At 49.2% G+C, this 22,005-nt stretch overlaps 1 protein-coding gene across 3 annotated transcripts in view; it reads right to left on the bottom strand.

Annotated features, from left to right (window-relative positions):
• PANX1 (pannexin 1) overlaps positions 1 to 21,386 on the bottom strand; it is a 44,577-nt gene extending 23,191 nt beyond the window's left edge. For all 3 annotated transcript variants that reach the window (XR_009356849.1, XR_009356848.1, XM_059186363.1), the window contains exon 1: positions 20,928 to 21,386. Coding sequence is in view for 1 of the 3 variants with exons in the window: in XM_059186363.1 (XP_059042346.1) it covers positions 20,928 to 21,108 (181 nt within the window). In the remaining 2 variants the exon portion in view is untranslated. The remainder of the gene's footprint in view (positions 1 to 20,927) is intronic.
• Between the last annotated feature and the right edge of the window lie 619 nt (positions 21,387 to 22,005).

The following is a 22,005-nucleotide window of genomic DNA, read 5'->3' on the forward strand; positions in this document are numbered from 1 at the left end:
TCTGCTTTCAGTTCAGGTCATGATCTCAGAGTCCTGGGATCGAGCCCCACATCGGGCTCTCTGCTCAGCAGGAAGCCTGTTTCCCTGTCTCTCTGCCTGCCTCTCTGCCCACTTGTGGTCTCTGTCAAATTTAAAAAAAAAAAAAAAAAAATCTTAAAAAAAAAAGTTCTCATCACAAGAAAAAAGACCACATGAGGTCTGAGTAATAACTAAACTTAATGCAGTAATTATTTTGCAATACATACATCTGTCAAATCATTATGTAGCATATTTTCAATTTATGCAATGTTATAGGGCAGGTGTAGCTCAGTACAACCGGAAAAATGCCATAACATTTATAAACACCATAAAATACGGTATCAGCATGAAAAAAGAACATTACAGTGAAATCACAAATAGTCACCCACTGTCAACATTCTGCCACATGTCCTCTCTAGACATGTGTACTTAATACATACATTTCTTTTTCTTCCTAAACCACCTGACAGTAGTTGCAATGGTTATGACCCTTTTTCTCAGAAATGTGTATTTTCTAAGAACAAAACATTCCTTTATGACCAGCCCATTATTGATGATTTTTTTTAGAAGATGCAATACTGGGGTACCTGGTGGCTCAGTCGGTTAAGCATTTGCCTTCGGCTCAGGTCATGATCCTGGGGTCCTGGAATTGAGCCACAGGTTGAAGCCACTGCTTCTCCCTCTCCCTCTGCCTGCCACTCCCCCTGCTTGGGTGCTCACTCTTTCTCTGTCAAAAAATAAGCAAAACCTTTAAAGATGCAATACCGCTAACAGTATTCAGATCTTCCCAAGTCCCCTTTAGAGCAATCCTCTCCCCTCCAATCGGGCCCCAATCCTGCACCAGATGCCACATGTCTTCAGCCACCTTATCACCTTCTCCTGGAAGGGTTCCAGAGCCTTTCTCTGTCATATGCAGCCGTAATGGGGGTGAAGGGCACAGGCCCTCTGTTCTGTGGGAGGCCCCCCGATTTCTGTCCATCTGATCATCTGTCCATGCTCTGACCAATGTCTGCATTACAGGCAGGATGCCCCCAGGAGGGTGCGGGTCCTTGGCAGGACTCCCTAGGAGACACCTGGCATCGGTCTCCTCCAGGGCCAGTGACGTCACATAGGACGGCTACATGCTCAAGCTAACGTCAGGGCTCTTTGTCCCTGAGACAGACCTTGTCTATGTGGAGATCCCAGACTGTGCAAGTCTTTGGTTGCCCAGCAGGCTTGCACCTGGTGATGAGTCAGGCACTTCCACAGGGGTTGCACAGTGAAGGTTTTCCAACTTCATCCTTCCCTCTGTGTGTTGGTCAGCATTGTACTGGAGAGAGGAACTTCCCCTTCCCCCATTTCTAACCAGCTTCTATGCCCTTTAACACATGTCCCGTGGTTCCTGGGCACCCTGCACTTTGTGGCACAGATTTCTGGGTTCTTCTTGTACTTTCCCTGCCCCAGGCCTGCCACTGGTCCTGTCTTCAGGGAGCCCTTGGTTCCTTTTAGTAGGTAAAACAATTCCTAACCAGGATATGGATACAAGATGTGTTCACTGCTACTGGGGTGTCACTGCTCCTTGCTGCCTGCAACAGATGCAGCGAGGAAACCAGTGTGTGTGTGTGTGTGTGTGTGTGTGAGAGAGAGAGAGAGAGAGAGAGAGTGTGTGTGTGTGTGAGAGAGAGAGAGAGAGAGTGTGTGTGTGTGTGAGAGAGAGAGAAAAAGAGAGAGACAGAGTGTGTGTGTGTGTGTGTGTGTGTGTGTTTATTCTAATTCCAATATACACCCCTGGCCTCCCCCAGTCCATATTTGCATCTTCTATCTTTTACAGTGAGACTCCTAGATCCCAAATAGACCAACAGAGTTACCCATTTTCTCAATCTGAAAATGCACACAAACAATTTCAGAATTTTTAAAGCCAATGCACCTTCTGATGTTCATTTTAAAAGGCTTCCTCCGGATGCCGTGTCAATAATTGCCCATCCAGGGTCAAGAACAGAAGCAGACACCAGTCAGGAGTCTGGCACAACAGCACAGCGGAGACACGGTCTGCAAAAGCAGACCCAGCGCACAGCGGCCTCAAGCCTCTTCTACTATTGCCTCTCGGGGCGGCGTGAGCCCAAAGGCACAGGGTGTGCGAAAGGAAGAGAAATGCAAAAGGCCAGACGGAAGGCAGAGAAAGAAACAAACACAAACATGTCTGCTATCTTGCCACTGCTGTGTTAAAAAGAACAGGAAACTCACACAACATCTGTACCTAGAGCACTAACCAAACAGCAACGATCCCGATAAAAACACGGGCATGATGACGGGGGCTGTAAGGAAGGCTGCTGAGTTAGCGCAACAAGACTAAAAAGCAAAACGCATGAAAGCCAGAGGGAACTGCGTGACGGCACTTCTAAAACATGGCGCATGGCCGGGGAGCCCAGAGGAAGAGCCTGGGGCGAGTGGGCACCATGGACACGCCGAGACGGAAGAACAGAGCTGACCCCCCTTTCCGCTGGCATTCCCCTGGGTGCTGAGCACATGCAAGCTACTTCCCATCACAGAATCGCCTGCAAAAGGAGGGCAGGAGTCATTTATTAAACACTACGATTAAGTAGGAATTAGAAGCTCTCCCATAACAAGAGCATACACACTCTAACCAAGTTATCATTTGGTTCCATTCGTCTGAGGCAGAAATGAGGCTCCGAGTAACTTCCAAAGTCAGACAGCGGGTACTCGGTACAGGTGCGACACAATCCCAAGTGTGCGGGCCCCACTCACACAGGGTGGAGGGGAGAAGGACAGGTGCACAATGCCAGGCCAGCCAAAGACACAAGAAGCAGCAGGAAAGGGCCAGGCTCCGTGTCCTCAGCAGCCTGGGCCTGAGCTCTGAGTTCATGAGAAAGCGTCACCAAAAACCACAGGGCCAACAAACAGCCCCCCGGTGGCCAACGGCTGGTGAGTGAAGACCTACCCCAAGCACCTAATGCGGTTTTGTGCGGAGTAGGAAGACTGCTGGAGAGGTGCAGAAGAGGAAATCACGGGCACAGACTTCGCTCAGCAGGAGTGGAGGCTGGGGGCATGGAAGGGAAGCGCCAGAGCAGAGACTGTACCACCACAAAGGCCACAGCGGCAACCGGACATGTGAGAGCCGGGATTAAGTTCTGGTGGCAAAGCCAGACTTGCCACACCTCTGCCAGAGGAAATGCGGTCTTGATTTATGCACTGTTAGAGGGTGCAGCCCGGAAAAACGAGACGTCCTTTCAAAATGAACACGAGAAATGGATGCTGCCCCAAAAAGGAGGTCGGGGGTCTGAGGTCAGCTTAAGAAAAATGCCAAAAGATACAGAGACACGTGTGCCTTTGTCACATCCTGTGTTACTTTCTTCAGTGTGCCTGGAAAGATCTGAATGGCACCTGTACTGGCTGGTTTACTTCTCGGTCTTATCTTCTCCAGCCCTAGAACACCTTTGCCCCCAAAGCCGGCCGTGGATCACTGAGATCTTAGATTTGATGGGGCCACAGCCTGAGACTCGACCCAATGTTAAGTCCCTCTGCCACCTCCTCACCCTCCGTGACGGCTTTGAAAAGGTAGCTTTTGGGGTTCTGGCAACAAAGGAACCTACTGTAAGAAGGCCTTCGGTGTCTCAATCCGGGAATATATCCGAGATTGGTGACTCCAATAAAATGAAAAGAACTTGGAATGACCGTTACTATTCTTTAGATAACTGGTCATGAGACTTCTTTGCAAATACAAAGATATTCTAAGTAGACCAACCCGGGTTTCAGGGCGAATGCTCTTTTCTCAAGAAACCCTAGAAAAGAAGAGACATTCAAGTTCCTCTGAGCTGGGTATTTAATGGCACAGGGCCTTTGTGGGAGCAGCACAGCAGAGAGAGCCATGGACCGACCCCCCCCTTCCCCAAGTGCTCTGTTCTTCCTGCATCTGTTCCAGGGCAACAGCACGAATGTTCTCCCTAAGGTACTCAGAATTCGTCGGTGAGCAAGGACTCACTGGGCATGACTATGTCCATGGTGATATGCGGGACATGGGGGATTCTAAGGTAAAAAAGACAAGGTCCCTGTCCTCGAAGCGCTTACAGCCCAGTGGAGGAGGCCAAGACAATGACACTAATGACTCAGAGACAGAGCAGACTGCATACAGGTAATGGCTAGGCTATGGCAGTTGTTCCCATTTGAAGAGAGGACGACCCAGGCTGGGGAACCAGCACAAGCAGATACTAGAGTCTTTCGAGTTCCCAGCTCATTATGAAGGGGAGCAGACCACTGTCCCTGGAACACAGAGCCCAGCCGGCATCAGGGAAAGGACGTCCTTGCAGACTTGATTCTGTGGTGCTGGCAGGGAGGGCTGGGTGGGGGGTGGGGGGGTGGGGGAGCTGTGTTTTAATGTCCTTGGGGCTGTCCTCTGCACAGAGTGGTCCTGATGACCTGCAAAGGCTCAAGTGCTGGGGTGGGAAGGGCTAGCTGTGACCTTAGCAGAGCAGACCCCCCCTGCTGCCGACCCCAGCAGGAATGCAAGCGGTGGGGAGGAAGCCCCAGAGCAGCGGGGCCCACACCCTGGCACAAGCGAGCAGTTTTGGTGCTGGGTGCGAGCTTGCCCCACTCCCCCTCCGCTGCTCCTCACTCTTCACTCTGGGATCAGAGCCGCTTTCTCACTGGGGTCCGCGGGCCCCTGGCCAGTTATCCAACCTCCGTGGCCCTTAGCTCCTCATCCGCTGGGGACACCTGTGCCAGGGTATGGTTAGCTGCCAATCTCCCCAAACGACTGCCCGGCCCCAGATGGGAGTCCGGTGCTCACTGGGCTGAGCAACCTCATCCTCACAGCCCTGTGAGATGGGCTCCATGATGCCCCGTGTCACTGAGGAGGAAACTGTGTGACAGAGAAGTTATGCAACTCGTCCAAGGTGGATGTGTTACCCACCAGGATGAGCCCAGGCGGTCTGCCTCCAAAACTCACATCCTTTTTTTTTTTTTTTTTTTAAAAGATTTCATTCAACTATTTGAGAGAGAAAGTGATAGCAAAAGATCGAGTGGGAGGAGGAGCAGAGTGGGAAGGAGAAGCAGGCTCCCCACTGAGCAGGGAGCCTGATGCGGGACTAGATCTCAGGACCCTGGGATCACGATCTGAGCCAAAGGCAGATGCTTAACTAAAAGCCGCCCAGGCGCCCCCAAAACTCACATCTTAAATGCTATCCCACAGTCTCTCAAAAGTGAACAACATGTAACTGTCTGGCAGGATTGAGGCCCGGCAAGCACTGTGCTCAGAGGACTAGCACACAGGCGGCGCAGGTCTGTGTTGGCTTCACGGGGTAAAGGAGTGTGACTCAAACAAAGTCCACCAGGAACGCTTCAAACCCAACAGTAAGAAAACAACTCAGTTAACAATGGGCCCTAGACCTTAACAGGCACCGCACCAAAGAGGATATGTAGATGGAAAATAAGTGCATGGAAAGGGTCTCCACATATGTCACCGGAGACGTGCAAATCAAACCAGGGTACTGGTGCCCGCCTATTATGATGGCGAAAATCTGGAACACTGACAATCCCAAATGTTGGCAGGAACATGGAGCAACAGGAATGCTCATTCACTGCGACCAGGAATGCGAACACACAGGGGTCCTGGGAGGGCAGTCTGTTACCAAAGGAAACATACTGTTTCCACACCATCCGGCAATGGTGCTCCTTCGTATTTCCCCAAAGGGCTTGAAAACTCATGTTGACGCACAAACTGCACGTAGCTATTTACAGCAGCTTTGCTTACAATCGCCAAAACTCGGAGGCAACCAAGAAGTCCTTCAGGAGGGAAATGGAGAAGCTGTGGTACACCGAGACAACGGGATAGCACTAAAACGAAATGAGCCATCCAGCTACAAAAAGGTGTGGAAGAATCCCAAATGTATACGACCAAGTGAAAGAAGCCAATGGGAATAGGCTGTACGGCTCCAACTCCATGAGACTGTGGAAAAGGCCAAAGTACAGACACAGGAAAACCAGCAGTGGTTGCCAGGGGTGTGGGGGTAGGGCTCGAATAAGCACAGCACAGAGGACTTTCTGGGTAGCGAAAACACTCTGCACGACACCATAATGATGGACACATGTCACTCACGGTTCTTCCAAGCTCAAGGAATACATGACTCTTGTGGGGGATGATGTTGATGAGGGGGAGGGCCAGGCATGGGGGGGGCAGGGGCTATCTAGCAGATCTCCCGACCTCCCGTCAGTTTTGCTTTGAACAAAAAAACGCTCTAAAAAAGTAAAGCCTTCATTACAACATGCAAGCATGTGTGCGTATCTGTGCACACCCAGGAGCTGTTAACCCTGGTCCGAACGACAGCAGGGGAAGGAAGGCATTCAGCGCAGGGGCAGGTGGCATTTCCTTCTGTGGGCCCCCCTCTGGGGCCCAGGCCAGGCCTGCCCAGAACTGCAGCTTTCACAGACACATCCACCGTAGAAGGGGCTTCCTGCTGGTGGGTGATGAGCGCCAACTGCTGGCCGCCTCCCCCCAGGACCAGGCTTCCACGGCTGTTTGCGCCCACCCCTTCCTCTCCACCCCAGGCTAGGCCAGGCTTCCAAAGTGCCCACAAAGCCACTGCCCCCCACTCCCAACAGAGCCGCTGCCGGGGACCAGCTTGGGTCCTTCCCAGAGGGGCTCCCGCGTCCCAGGAGAGGCAAGCGAGCCCCCACGTGCTCACAGAGCACGTGGCGGTGGCCCCCAGTTAACTCTAATAAGCCATCTACCCAAAGTACCACGGCAGAGTCCAGGAGCCCTATAACCATCCCCGTCCTTCCAGGGCCACAGAGACCATCGGTCCCCCAAGTTCCCTGCAGTCGCCCCTGACTAGCGTCTCCGCAAGGCCAGGCCATTCTCACGGTGCACCTGGGGTGAGGTTTTAAAATGCCTCCCAGATTACATCGCATAGACCTAAAAGCCCTCTGACCGCTAAGAATGTTCTGGATGAACCTGACCATCCAAACGCCGCAGGCACGCCACGACCGGGCCACTGCCCACCTCTCACATGGGCACCGTCACTCTTCCCCTCCTTCCACAGGCCCCAGGAACCTGGACTCTGTCCTCTTGCCCCGAGAAACCACGTCCGCTTTTCCCCAAGAGGCTTCACACAGGCTGAAGGACAACTCAGGCCTAAAGCCATCCCCAATGGCCCCCACTGGCTGAGGTTCCCCCACTCCAGAACACTTCTCACAGCCAGCAGCAGGTTGCAGTCCCTGGGAAGCCATTCCCCTACCCCCAGGCCGGGCCGCAAGCTGCCCGCCTTCTTCAGCCAGAGCTCCTGGTGCACTGGACTGGCCCGACAGAGCACCAGAAGGATGAGAAGGCGACTTCCTTGGGGTCAAGAGGTGCGAAAGAGTCACGACCTTAAGAAGAGGCATGACCCACAGCGTCCAAGTCAGGAGGGGGCTGGAGGGCATCTGGTAACTAATTTTAGTCCACCGTCCTCCCGTTGCAAGGCTGACAGTGGGTCTCAGCCAGATGCCCTCCGGACACACGTGCTCCACACAGGGGCTCCTCACTAGGAAGCAGTAACAGTGTTCCTTCCCTTCTTCACACGGCACCAGCTTTCCGCTCGGGAATTCACTGTGTGCGACAAAGGAAACCGAAAGCATAAAGGCTTAGGGAGACTGAAAAGGAAGGATGCCTTGCTGTGAAGAAGGATTTCAACATCATCAGACTCTCCTTCCTCTAAGGGACACGGCGGGAGGGACAGGAGCCTCGTGAGCCACTCCTGGGTCTGAGCCTCCTAGGCCTGTCTCAGGAGCACCTAAGCAGGAGGGGGAGCTGGGGAGAAGCTCGAGGCCTCTCATCTCAGCTGTGCTGGTTGATGGCTCAACACGACATTGCAAAACACCTCCAGACTGCAGAAGCCTAATGTACCCCACCTGCGGTGCCAACCAGCACATACGAAACTGGAAGCTGGCCTCCCTCCACATACTCTCTCACTTGACAGGCATCATTTTCTGTTTTGCAAAGAAAACCTGGTCAAAGGAGAGGTGAGCCTCCCCGAATGAGGGAACAGAACTTCTCTGCTTTCTGAAACCCTAAGAACTTTACACGTGATCATCGAATGCGCAGCACATGTTAACATTTAAAAGAAAGGCTTTCGAAAAAACATCTTTACAGTTCCCAATAGATATTTGCTAGTTTTGCTCGTTAACCAAACTTAAGCAAACTTAAGAGAGGAAAATGTCAGGTTTTTTTTTGTTTGTTTTGTTTTTGTTTTTTTAATTTCAGCTTAAAACACATACAAAGAAATAGTTAAGATAGCCTGGGGATGGGGGAGATTTCATAAGGCAATGATAACCAGCTGAGACATTTTGGGCTCCCTAAGATCAGATACACCCAAAAGCACGAGTAGGTAGGCTGGAAAGAATGAGCAGCCCCTGAACACTGCGAAGGGTTACAGCCAGAGCCCAGAACCATACCTTGTGAAATCTCGGTGCAAATAAGGAACTACAAACCAAAACAGTGAGATGCTGTTTTAATGAGAACAGCGAAGAGAAAACTCTGAAAACATCAAGCGTGAGTAAAGCAGTGGGGCAGGCCAGCTCCCCTCCCTTGCTGGTAAGAGCTGTCAGGTGATATTCCGGGAGCGCCTGCAAGTACATTTTACGTTTGGAATGTGCCCACTCTGTGCTCCTCTGACTGCCAATTCCACCCTCCCGTTTGACCCTGGAGCAACGGGTCTCCAAGTGCGGTCTGGAACCTGAGACTCTCCCAGGAAGGTTGTGATGGTAAGCCTATTTTCACAGTAACACGAGGTTTTATTTGCCTTCTTAGTCTCATTCTCTTATGAGCTTATACAGTGGAGTTTCTAGAGGCTACTCACATGGGATATTACCACATGAATAAAAAGCAGATGTGAGAGTCAGTGGTCTATTAAGCCAGACAGTAAGAAGATTTGGTACAAGTGAAAAACAATGCCACTCTTACAAAGTTCTTGTCTTTGAAGTTGTTTTTAAAAATATGTATGTTGACTTACCTTAAATTGTTTTTTAATTTCCCCAGTTTTAGTTTTCAACATGAAAAATACCAACAGATACAATCCACAAAGAAAAGTTCTTTGGAATCTTTAAGAGAATTTACGAGTGTGAAATGTAAAGGGGTCGCGAGACCAAAAAGTCCAAGAACCACTGATCTAGAGAAACACATTTTACATGAGGAAGCACGTCCAAGGACACTCCTGAACCACTGCGTACAGTAGGAAAATGCAGAATGAATGTACCTGACCCCTAACAGAATGGTTAATTGAACTGGGGCGTAGTCATACTGTGGAAAATTACTCCACGCCTAAAAAGAATGAGGCAGATCTACATGCACCAACATGAAAAGATCTCCAGGACACACTGCAGATAAATGCACAAATTGCAAGCAAGTAATACACGGCATAATATTTTGTTAAAAATTTAATAATAATAAAATACAAGTAAAATCCTGTTTTTCCACAGGGACCCAGAGCGGCCTAAAACACTAACAAACAGTAAAGGTAGTTACCTCTGAGAAAGAGACCAAGGGTAGGTGTGTCCAAAAAGGGGCAGGGCTTTAATTTTCTTACTGCCCGAACTTGAACACAGACACACACACAAACAGACTTACAGACACGTGGCAAATTAAAATTTTGTATGGAGGAAGCTGCCTCCACTATCATACCAGTGGCAGGTGGTAGGACCGACTTGGGCTGGTTGGAGCAGGCCACAGCCTGTCTCACTGGCCATAACCTGTCCCATCTGTGGAGGCACTGAGGCAACAGACAGCCTATTCATCCTTCCTCCTGGAGTATTCACTGCTTTCCAAACCAATTTTGAAGTTGTAATTCTTCTCAGAACCCATTTATAATCAATTACAACTTCCTGTAACCACAAAGACAGTAGTCATAGCAGTGATCAAAATACAGAAGGTTCAGTAGCCTTAATAACACCCCGAAATGTAGCAATGTATGGGTTCTTATAACTAGCAAAAAGAAATGTGTCCAGGGGTTGAGATAACCTGACAAGTTCCCAATAGGATCCCAGTAAGGGACCTGTTGGTAGTGATCATCTTCCTATAATTCAGTAGCATTCTAAATATTCACTGTATTGTAAGGAATTTATCTGCAACAATCTGAGCTAGGCAAGTGGGATACTTCAACTACGAGCTATGCCTTGGACTCCTTGCTCATGGTTCCATTATTCCCTGATTTTATTTATTTAATTTACCCAGGTGTCTCCTTATATCTAGAAACAAGCCAGGATGAAAGCAGTAACAGGATGGTGTGGTATTTTATGAGAATTAATAGAACACTGGAACAATACAAACAGCTCTAAAACAGGCTAAGTCACGTAAGAGTTCATAATAAAAAAACCACTGTAGACCCATGGGTAAGTAACAGATACCTCAGCAAAGAACAATAGAGAAATTATCAGCTTAAGCCTTGGCTTACACCATCAGAAGACCAAAGCAGACTAAAGAGGTAAATGTTAAAATCATCGAAGATAATTAGAAGAAAACTAAATGGATGTTTAACTGTCCTAAGGAGGAGCTACACTGGTCTAATGAAAACGGAATTGAAGAAATAAAAAAATGAGAAGATGGGACTGTTTTGACAACTTAAAATAATACCTGCTCATCAAAACCAACCACAGCCACAATTCAAAGATAACTGACAACTGGAAAGGAAGGTATCTGCCATAAAGGACAGTCCCCAAGTATGTGAAACTATGTTAGCTCTTAGTTAATAAAATCCACTGAGAAACCAACAACCCCTTTGAAAGACAAGCAAAAGACATGAACAATTCAGAGAATTATGCAAATGGTAAAAGTACATATGGAAAAACGTTCAATGCCGTAACCGAATAAATGTGACCTGAAATGATGGCGGATCTTTATCCATCTACTAAACTGTCAAGGACAGTCACCACCTGCTGTGGACAGAAGGGAATGGGCTCTCTTCCTGCTGGTGAAAGTGGTGGGGACGATCCTTCTGGAGGGTGGCCTGCCATACCGGAGTGTGAAAATGTGCACATCGGCCTCATAATTACATACATGATTTGCTGAAATACTGAAATCTTCATAGGGAAGAGGGTTCTGTTCAGGTATATTCCCCACAGTGCTATTTATATCAGCGAAAACACTGTGAAAGGGCTACACTTTGATACTCCGATTCAATGTTCAATTTTGTAGACAACAAAAAGCAAGTTTAAGAATATGGTAAGGTTGGGGGCGGGGAATGCCTGGGTAGCTCAGTCTGTTGGGCGTCTCTGCCTTCTGCTCAGTCATGATCCCAGGGTCCTGGGATCAAGCACCACATTAGGCTCCCTGCCCACAGGGAGGCTGCTCTGCCCACAGGGAGGCTGCTCTCCTTCTCCAACCTGCTTGTGCTCTCTCTCACTATCTCTCTCACTATCTCTAATAAAAATAAATAAAATCTTAAAAAAAAAAGAATATGGTAAGATGGCTCTGATTTAATGTTTAATTTTTGTTAAGAAGTAGAAGCTGTCAGCTATCTATACATAAAAAGCCTCGGGGGGAAATACACCAAGCTGTAACAGTGGCTATCTCTAGTGGTGAGAAAAAGCAATCCAAGGAAACAATTGGCAGAAGAAGAGGGGCTTCTGTGGTTTTTTTTTTAAAAGGATTTTGCTAATCCAAACTTGGAATCTGCAAACGTTCCAAGATGTACTTTCATTTTTTGCTAGTGGTGGAAATTCATCTATTAGGAAAGAACAGACTTTCTCCCAGTTTCATTTTCCTTTCTTCTTTTTTTCTTGGGGCATGGGTGGGGAGACACAGGAAAGGGGGTAATCATCAAACAGGGCTCTTCTATTTACTAGGTCTCTTCAAGTCAGGGGACAGGGTACGTTGAAACCAAAGAAAGAATGCCTTCCCGTCAACTGCACACGGGGGTTCCTTTTTTTCTACCTCCTCGCCAACTTGTTATTTTTTTGTTTCTCTGATTTTAGCCATTGTGGCAGGTACAAGGTAATGCCTCATCGTGGTTTTTATTTGCCCTTCCCCGATGCTGAGTGATGCTGACTGAGCATGTTTTCATGTGTCTGTTGGCCACATGGATGTCTTCTTTGAAGAAATGTCAGTTCATGTCTTCTGCCCATTTTTAATCAGACTGTTCTTTTTGAGGGGTGTTGAGTTGTATAAATTCTTCATGTATTTTGGATATTAACCTCTTAACAGATATATCATTTGCAAAGATATTTGCAAATATCTTCTCCCATTCGGCACGCTGTCTTTTTGTTTTGTTGATGGTTTTCTTGTCTGAGCAAAAGCTTCTTATTTTGATGTAATCCCAATAGTTTATTCTTGCTTTTATTTCCCTTGCCTTAGGAGACATACCTAGAAAAATGTTGCTATGGCTGATGTCAAAGAAGTCACTGCCTATGTTCTGTTCAAGAATTTTTATTATTTCAGGTCTCCCATTTAGGTCTTTAATCCATTTTGAGCTTATTTTTGTGGATGGTGTTAGAAATTGGCTCAGTTTCACTCTTTTGCACATAGCTGTCTAGTTTTCCCACCACCATTTATTGAAGACCTTGTCTTTTCCCCATTGTAAAACTGACACAGTTGCTATGCGAAACAGTATGGAGGGTCCTCCAAAAACTAAAAATAAAAGTGTCATATGATCCAATAATTCCACTATTGGGTATCTGCCCAAAGAAAACAAAAACAATAATTTGAAAAGATATACATACCCCTATGTTTACTACAGCATCGTTTACAATAATTAAGTTATAGAAGCAACCTATGTGTTCACCAACAGATGAATGGATAAAGATGCGCGTGCGCGTGCACACACACACACACACAGGAATATTATGTAGCTATAAGAAAGGAAGAGCTCTTACCCCTTATGACAACATGGATGCACCTGGCTAAGTTCATTAAGCTAAGTGAAATAAATCGGACCAAGAAAGACAAATGCCCTAGACTTCACTCAGATGTGAAATCTAAAAAACAAAGGAATAAACAAAAAGAAGAACACACCTATAAATACAGAAAACAAACTGTTGCCAGAGAGTTGGGGGGAGTGGCAAAATGGGTGAAGGGGAATGGGAGACAGGGTTCCAGTTATGGAATGAATAAGTCATGGGAAGAGAAGGTACAACACAGGGAATACAGTCAATGATGCTGTAATTGCAAATCACTATGTTGTACACCTGAAACTAACATAACACTGTCAACTCTACTCAAATAAAAAAATTAAAAAAAAAAGAAAAAGAAAAAGAAAACAGACCAAATGCTGCTTGGGTAAGTTCTAGTTATTTTCTTTATTTTATCTTTTTAAAGATTTTATTTATTTATTTGACAGAGAGAAAGAGAGCATGTGCACAAGCAAGGGGAACAGCAGGCAGAGGGAGAGGGAGAAGCAGGCTCCCTGCTGGACAGAGAGCCCCATGTGGCGCTCGATCCTAGGACCCTTGGATCACGACCTGGGACGATGGCAGACGCTTAACCCACTGAGCCACCCAGAGCCCCAAGTTCTAGTTATTTTAAAAAAAAACTGGTCTCATCATTACTAAATGTTTGCTTATCTTCTCTCAATTCACATTCCTTGCTCTATTATTGTTATTCTAATCAGTTCCAATGACACTATAGAGGGTTTCCAAATATTTTTGACAATTTTTTTCTTACAATTTTTTTTTAAGATTTTATTTATTTATTTGACATGGAGAGAGAGATCACAAGTAGGTGGAGAGGCAGGCAGAGAGAGAGAGGAGGAAGAAGGCTCCCCACTAAGCAGAGAGCCCAACGCAGGGCTCGATCCCAGGACCCTGGGATCATGACCTGAGCTGAAAGCAGAGGCTTTAACCCACTGAACCACCCAGGTGCCCCCAATTTTTGACAATTTTTAAAAGACTAACTCTTTGAAGATCCATAAAATTCCATTTTGCAGATATTATAATAATTGACACTCAGGACCAGTCCTACCACATGGCTGATAATCCGCTCATCCACACATTGTTGAATGTCTACTATGTATCAAGTTTTATGCTGGAAACTAGGGATAGAGCAGTCAACCAGCCAGAGGACAGATGGTTCCTGCCCTCAATGAACTTAGAGTGTGGTGGGGAGACAGTAACTGCAACTTACGGTTAAGAGCTTAGAAGGAACCCTACAGTGTGTTATGAGACTACTTGAGTCTAATAAATGTTGCAATTTTTTTCTGGGAAGAGGCTCATCCTTAAAACTGAAAGCACATTGCAGTGCCTCTCCCGATCTTCTGACAAAGTAACACCAAGAGGGAGTTAGCAGTGGAGGCATACAAGGTGTTTTGTTTTGTTTTTTTTTTTTGTACTTATTTCCAATAATAATTCAGGAATCCGAAACTATCCTGGAAAATATTTCATCCTGGAAGCTGATACTGGTCTCTTCTTCCCTTTCAATGTTGAGAGGAGGGAAGTATTTACAAAGACTTATGTACAAACAAGGCTTGTGTGTAACGGCAGAAAGCTGGAAAGAACCAGAAATGGGCCTCACTGAGAGAGTGCTTCGATGAACTATGGCGAGAACATTCTACGCTCTTCAAGAACACGGATGGAGTCAGAGAAGGACAAATACCCTACGATTTCATTCATATGTGGAGTTTAAGAAACACGGACACAAGGAGACAAACAAAAAAGACATTCTTAAATACAGAGGAGAAACTGGCGCTGTCAGAGGTGGGGTGGGTGAGGGGCCGGGTGAAGGGGTGAGTAACGGATGCAAGTGCTGAATCCTTACAGCGTTCACCGGAGACTAACACGCCACTGCAAGTTAATCACACTTCAGTTAGAAAAACAGCCAATAATGCCCATGTCCTAACATGGAAGGCTCTCCAAAACACCCCAAGTGGGAAAAAGCAAACCATTAAGTTTGACTCACTTTGTTTTCTAAAAGAACATGTATACATGGCATACTAACGAACGAAAGGGACCGTTAAGGCTGTACCAAGCATCCATAGTGGTTACCTCCGGCAAAGGGCGAAGGAGGCTCAGGCACCATTTATCACAAGAATGTATTTAGGTACTATCTGTACAATAAAAATACCAGGGTAAAAAAGAAAAAAAAAAAGTCACAAAAATTAACCCAGAAAAACCGTACCCTTCAGTAGCCTCTCCCGAGTGCAGGAGACACAAAGGAACTGGAAGCAGCTGTGGAAGCAGCTGCAGTTGTCACCTATTCTTTGGCTTGGGAGAGGGAGAGAGAGGGAGAGGGAGACTGGCTAACCACTACCCTGTAAAACTAACTGTGGAGCCAAGAACTGTGGGCGCTTGCCAAGGAGGTGGGGGGCTGCAGGGAGCAACCCAGGGCAAGACAAAACACCCTTTCCCAGGGGTCTGCCGGCTGTGCCACTGCTCGCTCCGTCCAGCCACACTGGCTCCGGGCAAGAAGCATCCTGGCAGAAGGCAGGGGCTCTCCTCTTCCAAGGCCTCCTGACATGCCAGGTCAGGGCAGCAGAGAAGCAAAGCCGTCCCTCAGAAGGAAACCATCAGCATCAGACCCTGAACAGTCCTGAGCCAAGGGCATGGCTGACCCTGCCAAAGACTCCCAGAACATGAATCCCACTCATGTTGAAAGGCAGCACACTTAGGGCATCTGTTTCTTCAATAGTTTGGATAAATCTGCTTAAAGTCTTGGAGCTTAAAGGCCATGCAGTCTACCCATGCTGCTATTCTCCTTTGTTTGTTTGTATTTTAAGTAGGCTTCACTGCCAGCGTGGAGCCCAATGCAGGGTTCAAACTCACAACCGTGAGATGGAGAGCCGAGCATCACGGACTGAGCCAGCCAGGCACCCCTATTTATGCTTGTTTTCTAAACAGAGTTGCCCCCCACCTATCTCCTCACCTCTCCCTGGGGGCAGGTATATGCAAATGAGGGTCCTTCCGTGGCACCGAACTTTGTCCCCCTCCCACACTGGCAACACACATGTGTTCTTCGAGCCACAGGGAATGACGGTCACTGCCCTACATAGTAGAGCCCTTCAGTCCTACAAACACAGCTCCCTCCTCGTCACAAAGACTGCAAAAGGGAATCTGAGGTACTTGGAATATAACCTACCCTTGTAAGTCAAGTGGGGCAGCTTGGCTCCCTCCCATGATGACTGGTATCCGAGAATGCTATTATTGGGAGGAGATGGCAGGAAGGAATCCGTGACTGGACATGACTTGTGTTCTTAAATGACACGGGTAGCCCAGCGACTGGGAAGTGTCCCTCTCCATATCAGGAACCCCTGCCTCTAGCTGGTGAATTCCAGGTACTGGGTGGGAGCTGGCAACCTTAGCATCTGGACCTGGCTTCCTGTCTTCCATGCTTCCCCTTGCCCGCAATGCCCCTGCTCCCTCTGAGCCCAGCCACAGTCCAGGGGACGACTCCAGAGAGTCCTTAATGGGCTCCAGTGTTTCCTTTGCTATGTTTTTATTGAGCACTTGTTGTGGACAAGACATGAGGCAAGGCGAGGGGTGAGCAAAAGGGAGGGCTGGTGACACCGAGCGTCAGTCCCCCCTTCTCTGGCTCCCATCCCTGTCTTGCCCGTCCAGTCATGAGGACACCAAATTTAAAACTCCCTTGTTTTTTTCTCCACACCCAACTTGCCCACTGGGGGGCTGGGGCTGGAGTGTTTGAGGCAAGCCGAGCAGAAGTATCAGGCCTCACGAGACCAGACCATATTTTAATTCTTACATCATTTCAATGGTCAGGAGCTCCAAAAGCCTTCCAAACACTCCCAGCAACAACTCAGGGCTTAGAAGAGTCCCCTCAGTGACTCCTTCCAGAATGTTTCTGCTTGTAATTCTCCCCATCGCAGGGCAGTCAGGATCAACAAGCAGTCCCAGCCCCAGGCTGCTGCAAAGGCTACCAGAGTTGCTTTGAACTTGACTGCGGGCACCACACCCTCTCTGGTCTTCTGCACCTCATCATTTCTATGATGACCCACAACCTGCCAGCAGACAGCGAGGCAGAGCCCCTTTTGCTCCCCACCCCCACAGCAATCCTCCCCAGTGCTGGCAGCCCCACACCAGCGCCCACCACGCCAGGCCACATCTGCTGCTGCAGGGGGTGTGGGGGGCAAAATCTCTGTGGCATGGGCTCTGCCTGCAGCCCCCATCCCTCCATGCCAGCACCCAGGAGGGCCTAAATAACAGTCCTTCACTGCCCCACCTGTGAGTCTCTGAGGCCTGGGCAGCGTCTGTCCCTCTTTTCTAAGAGAAGCCCAGTGGGCTGAACTAGTGAGAAAACGGGCCAAAGACAAAGGAGAAGACTTTAATATAAACCCCAGTCGATTTTATCGTGAGGTCTCTCTCCAATCTTCCACACTCTGCTTCCGTACACGTGTACTTTTTTAATTCCAAAAAGTCTGAGCAAATTTTCAGATTTGGTAGAACTCTTTCTTTAAAAGAAAAATGTTTCCTTAAAGTAAAAATTGTCACCCATTTACGACTTGGATCCTATTTTATAGACTACTAAGTTCATGGAAAGTTTAGTTTTCAGAAACTGGAAAACAAAAAGTTATTTTAGGCTTAAGAGGATATCATATCACAATCAACACATTTTGATGTATACCAGGATATCAATGTCAGAGGAAAATTGGTATCTGTAGCCACTAAAGGTGATTTTCACATTTTGTATACACATGCCCACAGCGATGGAAAAGCAGTGAGATTTACTGCACCCTCTTCCCTAGCAGCACCTCTGGACTGACCTGATTCCCCTTTTTCCTTTCCCTACATGACCATGCCTGCTCCTAAAGCCCCACAGCCACATGACATCCCATGCCCTGCTGCTTTGGCTTGCACTGCACCATATATCTGGAACCCTTTTTCAGAGTTCCCTTCGAACTCTTCTCCTGCTCATGACTGTTACCCCGAGGCAGAAGCCACCCCTCCCTCTGCTTTCCATGGCACCCAGCTGCACACCTGACACTGCCCAGATGCCATGAGTCCTGCAAGAGGAGGTTATGACTATCTTTTCTGCTCAATCATCTTCCAAGGGGCAGGTTCTCTGTCCTATAAGGGTCTGACGTCCTCTGCCAAGAACAGCCATCATGCACACCAGGCTCAACAAACGTCAATGATGCCAAAACCTACCACCTCTTGTTCACTCGACAAGCCTTACAGAAGGGTTTCCATGTGCCGTACAAGACACCAGCTTCTAGGGAGCAATAGAATACGGAGTAACTCATAAGCAAGGGAGCCACGTAAACAAGTTATGATGCAACGGGCAAAGTGCAACCTGGAAAGAATATTCTAGGCACCAGCAAGGTGGGGAGGGCTTCTCATGAGGGAGGAGGAAGCCAGGTTTTAAGTGTGCAGGCCTGTCTCACATGTGCTCGGGGCCAGCGCTCCTGACTGAAGTGGTGGAGGACAGCTCCACTGAATCACTCCCCTCTCTCTTTGTTGTTACTGTTCTCCTTCATCGCCACTGCTTGTTCTTGTTTTCACCTAAAAGCTGACACTGCACAAAGTTCAATGCTGCCTGACATGACTCCTTGCATGAATTTATGTACCTCTCTTCTCCTCCCTACTCTCTCTCTTTCTGGCACTATCTAAAAAGCACTCCACCTAATAGGTGTTCCCCAGTGCAGCTGGGATCCCCCATGCCTACCCTCCCTGCAGAAGCCCGTGAGAATAAGGGGAGTCAGCTTCACAGTCCCTGCCAACCCTCAGCGGCTGGGCGCTTGGAGCCTGACACTGTCTTGTCACTGAACCACGTGTTGCTGGACATCACCGGTCAGCACATCTGTCCTAGCCCCCAGATGAAGGGTAAACTCTTGCAGGGCAGGAAGAAGACCATGCCTGGACATCCTCTCATGTCCCACTCAACACACAGCAGTGCTCTGCACCTAGCATAAGCTCAGATTGCTGCTGGATAAACCGACTCCCAATCCCAACCGAACGCCCCTCTGGCAGCCCATCAACTTGATTGTGTTGAGAAGGCTTCTGCCTCCGGAATGCCCCTACTATGCGGGTGGACATTAAGCTTGATCACAGGAGGTAACCAACTCCCTCCTCCTGGCATCAGAGGCCCAAGACCACTGCCTCTCCATGATGGGGACCATGCCTCATTTGCTCTTGGGTCCTCAGTGCCTAGCACAGGCTCCAGGCCACAGCTGGTCTTCAAAGAACATTTGCAGAAGGAGAGACTATCTCCAGGACCCCAGCTACTTGGTGGTTTTCCTTTCTACCAGAAGTCCCAACTCCTTGCCAGCTGGAAGGCGGAAGAAGAAACTGCATGACTCTGCCTGCCCAAAGACCAAAAAAAAAAAAAACCCCAATCACTTGTTTTCCACAAGGAATTTGGCAACTTCCTGCCAAGTGGAACAATTTAGTGCTGTAGATCACAAAATCAAGCTCACCATAAGCTGTTTCTAACCAACTCCTTCTGCAACTTTAGAAGTCCCATCAAAATACCACCATTCTCAGGGCGCTTGGGTGGCTCAGGTCTCAGGTTCTTGATTTCAGCTCAGGTGGTGATCTCAGGGTCATGAGATGGAGCCCTGCGTCAGGCTCCGCACTCGGGGGGGGGGGGGGGTCTGCTGGAGAGTCTCTCTTCTTCTCCTTCTGCTTCTCCCCTCTGCAGGCACCACCATTTTCCAGTCACTCAGGTCTGCAGCCTTTCCAACAACTCTGGTCAATATCTGCCCTTCTTGACCTATTAAAAACTAGGTACCCAAAGGCCGCTTATTGTTCCTTGATCTCTTAGAAATCATCCTCTCCCATCCTTCCCCTTCAAATCTTGGCCCCCACATATGCATAAGACCTCATTTAATGCCCCTTCATCTGGCATCTGGCCTCCCTAGTTCCACTTCCCTCCTTGACCCTAGACCCTACATGTTACCATCAGGTTTATTAAGCACTGCTTTCAACAGGTCCATCCTCTGCTCAAACAATAACTTCGCACTCTGAAAATCATCAAGTCTGTACTCCTCTGTTCTAACAGATTGGACCATAGTCATGCTCCTATTCCAAGAACCGTGACTAACTCTCCTGCCTCAGCAGGGACGGTCACCGTATCTCTCCTTCCAGGAACATGTAACATTCTGTTGAAATCTCAAAATCTTAGCAAAGGTCTCACCTTTGCTTATCCAAATCCCACCTGTGCTCCAGGGCTCAGGACCAGTACAATTTCTCATAGAAGCTTTCCCCAAGGTCCATTGCCACCCACCTCTCTTCTCTCGTACTGAACAGGCTATAGCTGTCCCGTTGACTCAAAAGCATCCTCTCCTGTGTTGTAAGTCAGAACAGCTGATGAGATAGACCAGTCTTATTAACCACGTGATCCTACCCCAAACACTTTCGCACCTCAGAAGTGTTATTATGCGTAAAGGATAGTCTACATGATGGGGACTTGTTCATCCCACATTCATAACAACACCATCCGGGTGGAGGATTCTGGTATTATCCCTCTAATACCTGCCAGGTGCAGTCATTTCCCAGCATTCATGACCCCGCAGAGCTGAAGTCTCAACCAGTATCAAAGTGAGGTAATGAAGGGAGAACACACATTTCATGGAGTACTTTTCTGCACATCCTCCATTCAGCCACTCAGGAACTTCTCTGCTCCAAATTTCGAGGTAATTACACAAATGCAAGGGTGAGAGGGAAGGGAATACGAGACCGTTGTTTTCGACAAATCTGATGGCAAGGGCGCTGGTTCTAAGAGCCGGACAAGAACGCTAAGCCACACTCAGGATCAGTGGGGAAGCAGGCAGAAGAACTGAGCAGTAGGGATGCAAACAGGATCCACAGGGGTATAAAACGAACCACGTGGGCAAAGAATATACATACAGCTGGGGTTTCCTTTCTTCCCAACGTTCACGCCCATCGCAGCCTGAGAAGGCTTCCAGGGGCGCGCAATAAAATCTCTTTCCAGCAGACCTGGGCTCCTCGGATAACGCCCGCTCGCGCCGGCCGGCCCCACCCCGCCCCTCCGGCACCGGCCTTACCGATCGAGATTTCCTGCGCGAAGGCCAGCGAGATGAGCAGCAGGGGCAGACCCACGGCGATGCACGTGACCATCTTATCCACTGCCAGCTCCAGCCGCAGCCCCTTGAACTTGGGCTCCGAGGGCTCCTTCAGCAAGAAGTCCGAGAACACGTACTCGGTGGCCAGGTGGGCGATAGCCATGGCTGCGGCGCGCCGGGGTCAGCCCGACAGGCTCTGGAGGGCAGGCCCGGGTACCGCGCCTTCGCCGTCACCTGCCGCACCCGCGGCTTTCGCTTTCCCTTTCCCGGCTCCCCGGTTGCTCACACATCCCCTCCCCGACCCCCAGCCTTTGTGTCGGGGCTCCCGGCTCCCGACGAGCCACAGCACCGTCGCCGCAGCTCCCGCCGTGCGCCCGGGCGCAGGAGCTCTCGCGCTCGCTCGTCCGCCGCCGGCCCGCCCCCGCGCTCTCGCCCAGTACGGGTTCCCGGCTGCGCGCGCCGCTCGCCGCCTCGCCAGCGTCCCCAGGCGCGAGAGGCAGGCGCTCCGGCGACCCCCTCCGCCCCGCCCCAGGGCCCGAAGCCGCCCCCCCCGCCCCGCCCCGCCCGCGCTCCGCTTGCCCCGCTGCTCTCTTCCGGGACCCTGGGCGAGCCCGAGAGCCCGGGCGCGTGGAGTTGCCGGAAACCGCGGTGACGCGGGCGGGTGGGCACCGCCCCGTGCGGGGTCCCTGGGATCCGCCTCCGCAGAAGCATCTTCGCACTCAGCAGTACCTCCGAATTGCTCGCGACCCCCTCGGCCTCAGCCTCCCCCGTTCCTAGCCCAGGATTTTTGCTAATCATTTCTGAAAGCGGCTTTTCACCCTGTGTACTGGACGGTACCCCTTGACGCTCCGCTAACAACTCTACACGGTGGAACCAGCTTAAAAGGAGCTGCAAACGCTTCAAAGGGCAATGGCCGCCATAAAAGCCAGTCCAAGGGTGTAGAAGAGGGGACTCTGAACCCTTCCGGGGAGCTTGTGCGAGTGGAGGCGCGAGGTCTGTGGGGAGCTCTGCGTGCGCCAGAGTCACACACTTCGATGATCGCTGCCCCGGTCTGCGCTTT

Source organism: Mustela lutreola, chromosome 1, assembly GCF_030435805.1.
Source record: "Mustela lutreola isolate mMusLut2 chromosome 1, mMusLut2.pri, whole genome shotgun sequence".
NCBI classification, from domain to species: Eukaryota; Metazoa; Chordata; class Mammalia; order Carnivora; family Mustelidae; genus Mustela; species Mustela lutreola.